Below are 9,951 nucleotides of genomic sequence, written 5' to 3' on the forward strand. Positions count from 1 at the left end.
CCAGCCTGGGAACAACCGGGATGTGTAGCAGCCTGATGATGCATAAATTGGAGTAATGTTGTGAATAATTGATTGAAAAGTGTTTGGTCTTGATTCACAAATGCCTCTCATCTATTTATCACTATTAGGAGAGGCTGCCAGGCCCATTACAGCAGCTGCTCGTTAGATGTCTGTCAATCAAGGGGGAGGGGGAACACACACCAGGCACACTGATACTGGTATACATTTAGCGTGACGAACAGGTGATTGTGATATACTGTTAGTGTGAATATTCATGTTTTTCAGTATGTGTGTGTCTGTATATTGTCCTGGTGTTGCCTTGTGCTTGGATGTGCATGCACGTTGCGTATGTGAGTGGGTATCTTTGTGTGACCATCTTTTTCTCTCTCTTTCTCTCTCTCTGCAGCAGGACGGCTCCTACGTTTAGCTGCAGCTAGCTACCGAATCCTAGCTTTAAATGCCCCAGGCGTCTGCCATCTGTGCGCTCGCCACCGCCATATATCTAATTTATGGCTGGAATGAATGTGTAATGTAGTCCCATGTATGCATAATATATCACGTGATCATATATGTAAGAGGTGTGTGTAGTAGATGTTAAGTCTCGCTCCCATCAGGTTTGACTGGGCTGATGAAGAGCCCAGATGTTTCTTAGACCTGGTTAAAAGATCGAAATGCAGGCAGAATGCCAGATGTCTCATTAGGCAAATTTGATTGGGTTTCTAATTTAAAATTCTGAATGAGGCGCTTCCATATGTATGAATGTATGGGAGGGCACGTGTGCGTGCGTTCATTTGCATATAAGTGTGTATATATTACAGTAGGTCCGTGTGTGCGCGCTTGTTTGTGTGACTTTGTCTATGGTAGTGGTACCATGTGTCTGTAATACATGTGCTTGTATAAATAAGGACCTGTCTGCGCCACTGTTCACTCTTTAGCATCAAAGTATTCTAGTGTGCAGATGTCTATAATACTGTCTTTGCAGTCTGCCGAATTACAGCATTCTAATGCATGGTCAAATAATGTAGATTAAAATAATATAATGACAAGTTAAAATCAGAGTGCATATTACACACAACATAATACAGATCAACAGTAATTTCGTTATAGATGTTATTTCAGGCATCTCAACACATTTCTCTCCCTTTCTCAACATCATTATGCGCTTATGAGCTCCACTGTTATCATGCTTGACTACTAAAACCAAGACGAAACAGACAAAAAAGGTGTGGTACTGCAACCTAGTGGTCAACATGTAAAATACATCAACAGTGTTCTAACCATGGAGCCAGCCTGCTGATGGCCTAGCCTCCATCATTTGCCCCAAATTGACCATTTAATTGGCCCCACTGAGAGTAATTTCTCTAAGGAATGTCAATGAAAATATTACAAACGTCACAATTTGCAACACTCATGGGAAATATCTTCTACAAACAATTTAAAGCACATAATATTTCAAATGACCCAAATTCAACCTAGTCAGACCATTATCTTTGTCTTATTGGGTGTATTTCAATGCAACTGAAACCAGGAGTTGTAAAATAAATGTTTTGCTTAACACGTTTACATTACGTTTGCCAGTTAAGTGCTTGCGGCAAAGCCCAGGGTTCTAGACAGACTGGCTCCTCTGGGTCATCAGTCTCCCAATGGCAGCCCAGTCCACTCTGACCTCTGCTGACCTATCTGTGTGCCTGTCTGGTCATCTAGCTCCACTGACCTGGCACAGAGTTCCTCATGGACCCTGTGGAGACTAGCCTGCCCTTCCTCACTCTCTAAACCCTCTACAACACACCTCCATGGTCTGACCCCTCCCTCCAAGTCCACTTCACTCCCGGCTGGATGTCCGTCCAACTCTTCTACTATAATCTCTTTCTCCTTCCGAGGCGAGGCCTGGAGTTGTGCAGCTGGGGATCCTTGGCCCTCTGCTCTGCTGCCCTCTTCCTCCGCTACCACCACCTCTGAGATTATGTGCAGTGCCTTGGCCACAACACTAGAGGGCGCCGGTAGGGCACCAGTTACAGTTCCTGTGCCAGTTTCAGTCTCTGCATAACATAACTTCTCACTGTGCCCAGGTCTCCGGAGGGTCCTCCGATTTGTGCTGCGTCGTGACTGGTTGCAGTGCAGGGTGCGCCTGCGATGCCATTGGCTCAGCGATTGCTGGGCCTCGGTGCTGAGCTGGCGCGTGGCGAGACGAGGGCGGAAGCTGCTGATGTAGAAGAGAGAGGCATACAGGGACGTCAAGTAGTAACCTCCTGCAGAATAGAGAGACAGAGACAAAGGTAGAAAGAGAGAGAAACAGACAGAAAGGGGGTTACTATAAGGTGTATGTGTCCATGTACACATACACGTACAGTACCAGTCAAAAGTTTGGACACACCTACTCATTCAAGGGTTTTTCTTTATTTTTACATTGTAGAATAATAGGGAAGACATCAAAACTATGAAATAACACATGTGGAATCATGTAGTAACCAAAAAAGTGTTAAACAAATCAAAATATATTTTACATTTGAGATTCTTAAAAAGTAGCCACACATTGCTTGATGACAGCTTTGCACACTCTCTCAACTAGCTTCATGAGGTAGTCACCTGGAAAGCATTTCAATTATTAACAGGTGTGGCTTGTTAAAAGTTAATTTGTGGAATTTCTTTCCTTAATGCATTTGAGCCAATCAGTTGTGTTGTGACAAGGTAGCAAAGAGAAACGACAGTCCATCATTACTTTAAGACATAAAGGTCAGTCAATGCGGAAAATTTCAAGAACTTTGAAAGTTTCTTCAATTGCAGTTGCAAAAAGTATCAAGAGCTTTGATGAAACTGGCTCTCATGAGGACCGCCACAGGAAAGGAAGACCCAGAGTTACCTCTGCTGTATTAGAGTTAGAGTTACCAGCCTCAGATATTGCAGCCCAAATAAATGCTTCACAGAGTTCAAGTAACAGACACATCTCAACATCAACTGTTCAGAGGAGACTGCTTGAATCAGGCCTTCATGGTCAAATTGCTGCAAAGAAACCAATTCTAAAGGACACCAATAATAAGAAGAGATTTGCTTGGGCCAAGAAATACGAGCAATGGACATTAGACCGGTGGAAATCTGTCCTTTGGTCTGATTAGTCCAAATTTGAGATTTTTGGTTCCAACCGCCATGTCTTTGTGAGACGCAGAGTAGGTGAACGGATGATTTCCGCATGTGTGGTTTCCACCGTGAAGCATGGAGGAGGAGGTGGTGTGATGGGGCTTTGCTGATGGCTACTTTGAAGAATTTAAAATCTAAAATACATTTGAATTTGTTTAACACTTTCAGTTACTACATGATTCCATGTGTTATTTCAAAGTTTTGATGTCTTCACTATTATTATTAGAAAAATAGTAAAATGTAGAATGTAGAAAATAGTAAAAATAAAAAACCCTTGAATGAGTAGGTTTGTCCAAACTTTTGACTGGTACTGTACACTTTTCTGTGGGTCTGCATGATACGTCTGTATAATTCGTACCCTCTCCCTGCAGCTGTGTGGGGTCCAGTAGCTCCATCATGTAGTTAGTGTCCAGCTGCAGAGTGACCACATCACTACGCAGAAGCACCCAGGTCAGACACGGCAGGAAGTCATCAGCCCCATACACCACACCTGAGACAGAGGAGAGGAGGGAGTCAAAGGTCAAAGAACTCCAAACATTATCCTTAATAGAGAGAAATACCCTAACCAACTCTATTCATACACATACTGAGGCTGAGCAGGTCTACCCTGCACCACCACCCACCTGGGTTGGCATTGGCCGTCATGCTGTGGTAGATGGTCTTGCAGACCTTGAGCAGGATATGGACCTTCCTGCTGGGGGAGTAGGACTGGTGCATGGCTGACCACCTCTGCTGGATCTTCTCCAGGGTGACAGGGTCAGGGACCCCCGCCCCAGGCGTCCCTTCCAGCTCCTCCACCCCCCGGCCCTCCAGGAGCCGCTGGTTCTCCCTCAGCTTCCGCAGGCTACCGTCATGGTCCCAACAGCTCTGGAGGCAGGTGTACAGGTGGGCGCTCACAGGCTTTAGGGCCACCTTGTGTAGGGAGAGCTCCAGTATGGCATCTAATGTAGATAGAGGACAGAGAGAATGGAGGATAAGGAGAGACTGAGGTGTTAGAAACCAATTCTGGAAAATGATGTAGTTGAGTATTTGTCCGTTTTGGCTTTGTAGTGCATCCTGAACTAAAGCTGAACCGTTTTTTTGTATAATAGTAGTGATATTCTGTTTTCGAACACTAATTTGTTAATGGATGGACTCACCCAGCTCCCCGTCGGGTGTGTCCGCCATACTGTCTATGAGGATGTGTATCTCAGGACAGTCCAGCAGTGTCTCTCTCAGGGCAGTGAGAGCCGTACGCACCTCCTGAAGCAGGTCCGCACCTGTCATGTCAGGGATAAACCCAGCCCCTAGGGTCATCTCAACGAATCCCATCACTGCCTCGGCAAACAAACCGCCCCTCCGCTTGCTGAGCTCCTGCACCCGCTTGGTCACCCTCTTCTGTGGACACCCCAGCCCACCAATGGCCAGGCCCACAGCCGAGAGGCGGTGTTTCACCTTGTCGGCCAAACGATGCGAGGGGTGGGGGGAGTGGGAGGGGCTGGTGACCGACTCCGGCTCCTCCTCCATGCTGCTGATTGACAGCGAGTCCATCTCCAGGGAGGGGGGGCGGAGGAGGGAGGGGGGTGGCGGTTTGGAGAGCCATACCCTGTCCTCAACCCAGGACACCCTGTGAGGGGACTGAGGGGCAGGGCTGAACAGGGGCTTGGGGTCTGAGGGGGGCCTGGGGTTGGTAGTGCGGTCCTGGGTCCATGTTCTATCGAGTGACTCAATGGAAGCATCCCTACTGGGCCTCCTCAGAACCACCCCTCCTGTTGGGGTGGGGGGAGACGGGGTAGCCTGGACTACAGGAGACCCTGGAGATAAGGAGACAAGACCAAACATATCAGTTAGTCATTGGTTGATCTTGGTATAATGGCTCTATGATGTCTCATTAGCTCCTACAGTGAGAAGGGTGATTAATGCGGTGACATTTTCCCCACAGACAGGATGGACAAGGATAATAAAACAAGGTCCAATGCAGCCATTTTTTTTAAATCTCAAGATCAAATAATTTCAGCTCTTACATCATTTTCACAATTTTATTATTCCAACCTCATAGTGTGGAAATAAATATAAATCATAGGTAAATCATGTTTTTGACCACACTGGGCCTTTAACAGCAAAATCACTTTACCTGGATTATCAGACCTGGAGCTGTAGGACTCCTGCTCCATTGAGATAGCTCTCTTAGTAAGAAGGCCCGCCCCTGACCAAGGTCTTGTTGTACTCAGTCGTCTCTCACGCCTATAATTCGCTGGCCGATTAACTCGCTGTGGGCTGGTTGGTTGATGGGTCAGCCAGTCATCGCCATGCTCATGGAGATAGAGTGGGTTGATGATGCACAGAGCACCATTGGCTGCTGTCAGCTATTGAACAGAAGACACAGTTGAGAGGGAGCTTGACTGTGTATTTAAAAGGCATGAACCACATGAGGATCTTTCCGAAAATTAAAAATGATTTGAATTTGATACAATGGTTTATGGTTTCAGTATTAAAGGCCATTTTTATCTCAACATCAAATCATTTCTGGGGAACAAATAAAATACCTTACTATATTAGTTTAGCATTAAAATGGTCAAAAAGAAACAAAAAAGTTTTTTTTAAGCAAAACAATCTTTCTCAATCAAGAATTTTGCCAGGTCTGTCTGGGAGAGGTCTGAGTGGAGAGGGGAAGGGCCCCAAAGCAGAGGGGCCTAATGAGAGAGAGGTTATTGACAGAGAGGTTTGGTACTCTCTTTGTCATTGGTGTATTACACCTTATTCCGCCTGGTGTGGTAACCAGGCAAGCCAAAACTTTACCCATGCAAAACTCCACACATGCATCCTGTATATGGGAGCCAGCAACTATCAGGAAATAACACTAACCACGTTTCCTTCCACAGTTTACGTGAGTAAAGTCATACCGTATAAAAAAAAGTAATGACAGCTTTGATGGAAACAGGAAGTTTCGGTATAATTCTTAAAATGCAGACAGATAATTTGTTTGTTCGACATGGTGGGATCTTTTTGTGTCTGTAAAATGTATTATTTGAGAAATTGCGGTGAAAATGCCTTTATGCGCAAATATTGGTATAATAACCATAATATTGAAGTAAAATCCCACAATGATATGGTATGTGGTCCTCCTACTATGACTGGGGAAACCATGCCGTTTGATAGGCTACAGATTAAATACATTATGATGAGCCTCCCGAGCAGTGGTCTAAGGCACTATCGCAGGGATTGAGGCATCACTACAGACCCAGGATCGGTTTGGCTCATCGCCTTCTAGCGACTCCTTGTGGCGGGCCTGGCGCCTGCAGGCTGACTCCGGTCATCAGTTGAGCTGTGTTTCCTCGACACATTTCTGCAGCTGGCTTCCGGATTAAGCGGGCGGGAGTTAAGAAGAGCGGTTAGGCGTGTCATGTTTCGGAGGACGCATGACTCGACCTTCGCCTCTTCCGAGCCCGTTGGGAAGTTGCAGCGATGAGACAAGATAGTAATTTGATCGCAATTGGATATCACGAAATTGGGGAGAAAAAGGGGGTAAAAAAATAAATATGAATAAGTTATGATGAACTTCACAGAGTGATGAAAGTGCACGGTGATGTTAATGCTCCTTTCCAATAAATATCGAGTGTCTTATTCTGGTGACATGATGATCGATACTTGACTGCCATTTGATAAATACAATTATTCTTGCTCTTATCCATAATAATCTCATCATGTAAAGTAGCCTATCCTCACTGTATCTGTGAGCTGTTGGCTAGAGCACACGTGCCAAGACCAGAGTAGTCACATTTGCTATTTAACACAGCACTTTTTGTGACAAAACTATCAGTAGACTTGAAAATGTGATGGAAGCACATTGAACTTTCAATTTTTGTTCAGTACTTGAAAACTTAAGCGAAAATGTACATTGTGTGTGCACTATGTCATTGCGCACTGATTTCTATCCACAACAAGTCCGTTTGGTGGAAACACAGCACTGGTGGGAAAATGTGCAAATTTTCTTTATGCAGAATCTAGAATATTCACTAATTGGAAGGAAACCTAGCTACTGATATAATTACAGTGTTAGCATTGTAGCGGTATTTATTAGAGAGGGGCAAAGAAAGATTTTGTTCGGGCGCCAGGCAGGTATTAACCATGCCGAAAGGAAAAGAGTAGAATAGAGAGAGTACCACTACCAGACCCACACACATCAGCAGAAGAGACTGCCTAGAGTGTAGCCTGTTTACCAGATAGCCAGTGGAGAGAAAAGAGAATACACACCCTATAAAACCCACATCACAGCACAGGGGTAACCCCACCAAGAATACCTCATACAATAATAATAATAATAATAATAATAATAATAATAATAATAATAATGGCAGAGCAATTGAACAGCAACTTCATACCAGAAAGAACCCAGTCATCAACAGAGGATTAGCAATAATCTGTATTATCTTCCAGTGGAGGAGTGCAGAGGGTATGAATGTGGGGGGTGTTCATCGACACAACAAAGGCCTTAAAAATGTCCACAATCTTCTCGGCTACATGTCATTAGTACACCCCACCTCAATACAGTTCAAATAACAATACACAACTTTAAAACAACCTCCATTTTAACTAAAATGTCCACCCAAATACTTCTGGCAGGGCAATAATAGTCCAGCTCCAATGAACTTCAATGGGAAGTGCATTAGGAAAATAGAGAGTCTGTTTCAGGGTAAAGCACTGGAATGATGGAGGGAAGAGAAAGAGAACAAGAGAGATCTTAACTGTGGTCTTCAGGCGTACCGGTGTACTGTCTGACTGTCCGATGGTTTGTTGGTTTGTAGTTTAAAGCTTCACAACAATGTTGCTACTAATCCATGCGATCCATAACCGTCGCGGTCCCAAACGAAAACAACCACGACGTAGCGCGATCACACCGATGATTGAGTTAAATACTTTATAACTATATACGCTGAAAACAAACAAAACTTCTGCAGCATAGCACACCCAATCAAACTGTCGCGCCACCCAAGAGCTCCTCCCCAAAGAGCTGAGCGAGCTGTCTTTATTTCCTCCTTCCTTACTGCTCATGCGCTCTTAAAGTGGCAGCGCACGGTGAAGGCTCCGTGCAGGATTTCGCCACAGCTTCTTCAGCTGTACAATATGACATCAAAACACAATAAAAACATACTTTTTACTGAATGCCCTGGGCCTTTAAAACCTATATAGATTTGAAAAAGGACATACAGTATTCAAATGTAAGATACAACTCTTTGAATGAAGAGCAAAAGGACCTGTGACATCAGTCTGAACTGAGGTACACTGCATCTCATCTATGATGCTGAGAGTGACAATTGACTGGATAACATTACAAAGCACTAGGAGAACCCAAAGCAGACATCCGCTTTTCTGTGTGAACCACGTCAAACCATGGCAACACATCCACTAGAGTGGGTCTCTAACTACATGTCATGTTAAAGCGGAATACAAGCCAGTGAATAGGTCCCAACCTTTATAGACAAGTTATGAAGCTATGAATGCAACTGATTACCTGTATGGTGCACATGGCAGTACCAGTAGCCCTCTGAGTCATGTGATCAGGCTGGAGGTCAGAGGTGGGACACAGCCAGGATTCTATATACAAACAGACACACAAAAAGAGAGGGAGGAAAATAGATGAAACATTAGAACGAGAGAAGAGGAGGTGGTCGTCGTCAAGAGGAGGTAGAGGGAGGAAGAGTAAAAAGAGGAGCACATAGAGGACAAGACGTTTGATATGAAGTGACTAGGATGGATGACAAGGAGATAGTTGTGCAGAAGGACTGAAAGGAAGATGATAAGTGGAAGAGAGCGTGGGTGAGGAAGAGGAGAGATGGAGAGGGTGAATTCAGACGTACTGGGACCCAGCTGGGACAGACTGTTGGACTGTGGCTGATCTGTTAGACTGTAGAGCCACGGAGGGATGAACAGACACACTGGCAACACGTCCCTGGGAGAGAGAGAGAGATTCATGAAATACATCAGATGCATAACTGATAAATACTGTAGTTAGTATACAGTATATACCGTAGGTTGTTGTAACTCACCTGCTCATAGAGTAGAAGACCACTAACTGGGCCAGATCAGAGAAGCCTAAAAATGACTGAGATAGCTGATAAGCTGAGAGAGAAGAACAAAGAGGTTATTATAAGGCGTACAACAAATTTGAGATTAACTTATTTTTAAACAGGGAAGTATATGAATGTTGAGGTTCTGGTCAATAAAAAATGCATGCGTGTCTGTCTTGCCTACCTGCACCAGTGCGTTGTATGGGGTTGTCTCTGACATGTCCACTCTCTCCTCCAGTGACCACACACAGCAGGACGGGCTGGGAGGCAGAGTCCCTCAACACCAGGAAGCTCTGTGAAAGGAGAGAGAGAGGTGACGAGAAGCCTCATTACTCTGTGTCTGGGCGTTAGGAAACATTGACTGTGCAGAGCAGCTTCACAGAAAAGGACAAGATGGATTTACATTTTTCTGTGGAACAGTCATTCAAGGCCTAGAGAAGTGAGCAAGCCAGGCTAACCTCACACCAACGCTAACTAAGTGGCAGAGAATGTGCAAGCACAAATAACACACACATATTCAAATACATGTACGCACCAAAAACTCACAGCGAAATAAGTGAGCATGCGCACACACACGCAATAGACCTACAGACACACTGCAGGAAGTGGGTTTGATGAACAGTGTGTTCAGGAATAGATGACTGACTGTGATAGCGAGAGACACATTGTTTTTGACTTGACTCAAAGTGAACATACCAAACTATAGGTATCAGCAGTTTGATGCAAGGCAAGCTATATTTAATATCAAGTTCTCTAAATATCGATGCAT

General features: G+C 44.6%; 1 protein-coding gene and 1 long non-coding RNA gene across 2 annotated transcripts; both read right to left on the bottom strand.

The window, feature by feature from the left end:
• Nucleotides 1-1,156: 1,156 nt before the first annotated feature.
• LOC120018861 (ras and Rab interactor 3-like) lies at nucleotides 1,157-5,447 on the bottom strand. Its single transcript, XM_038962081.1, has 5 exons — nucleotides 5,249-5,447; nucleotides 4,275-4,928; nucleotides 3,759-4,076; nucleotides 3,494-3,625; nucleotides 1,157-2,249 (listed from the first exon to the last, which is right to left on the bottom strand). Exons 1-5 carry the CDS (start codon nucleotides 5,286-5,288, stop codon nucleotides 1,633-1,635), a joined length of 1,761 nt encoding a protein of 586 aa, XP_038818009.1. The 5' UTR covers nucleotides 5,289-5,447; the 3' UTR covers nucleotides 1,157-1,632.
• A 3,198-nt stretch (nucleotides 5,448-8,645) lies between these two features.
• Nucleotides 8,646-9,236, bottom strand: LOC120018801. Its single transcript, XR_005472258.1, has 3 exons — nucleotides 9,162-9,236; nucleotides 8,973-9,064; nucleotides 8,646-8,709 (listed from the first exon to the last, which is right to left on the bottom strand). It is a non-coding gene; the product is annotated as an uncharacterized LOC120018801 (long non-coding RNA).
• Between the last annotated feature and the right edge of the window lie 715 nt (nucleotides 9,237-9,951).

This window comes from Salvelinus namaycush, chromosome 23 (genome assembly GCF_016432855.1).
Source record: "Salvelinus namaycush isolate Seneca chromosome 23, SaNama_1.0, whole genome shotgun sequence".
Taxonomy (NCBI): Eukaryota; Metazoa; Chordata; class Actinopteri; order Salmoniformes; family Salmonidae; genus Salvelinus; species Salvelinus namaycush.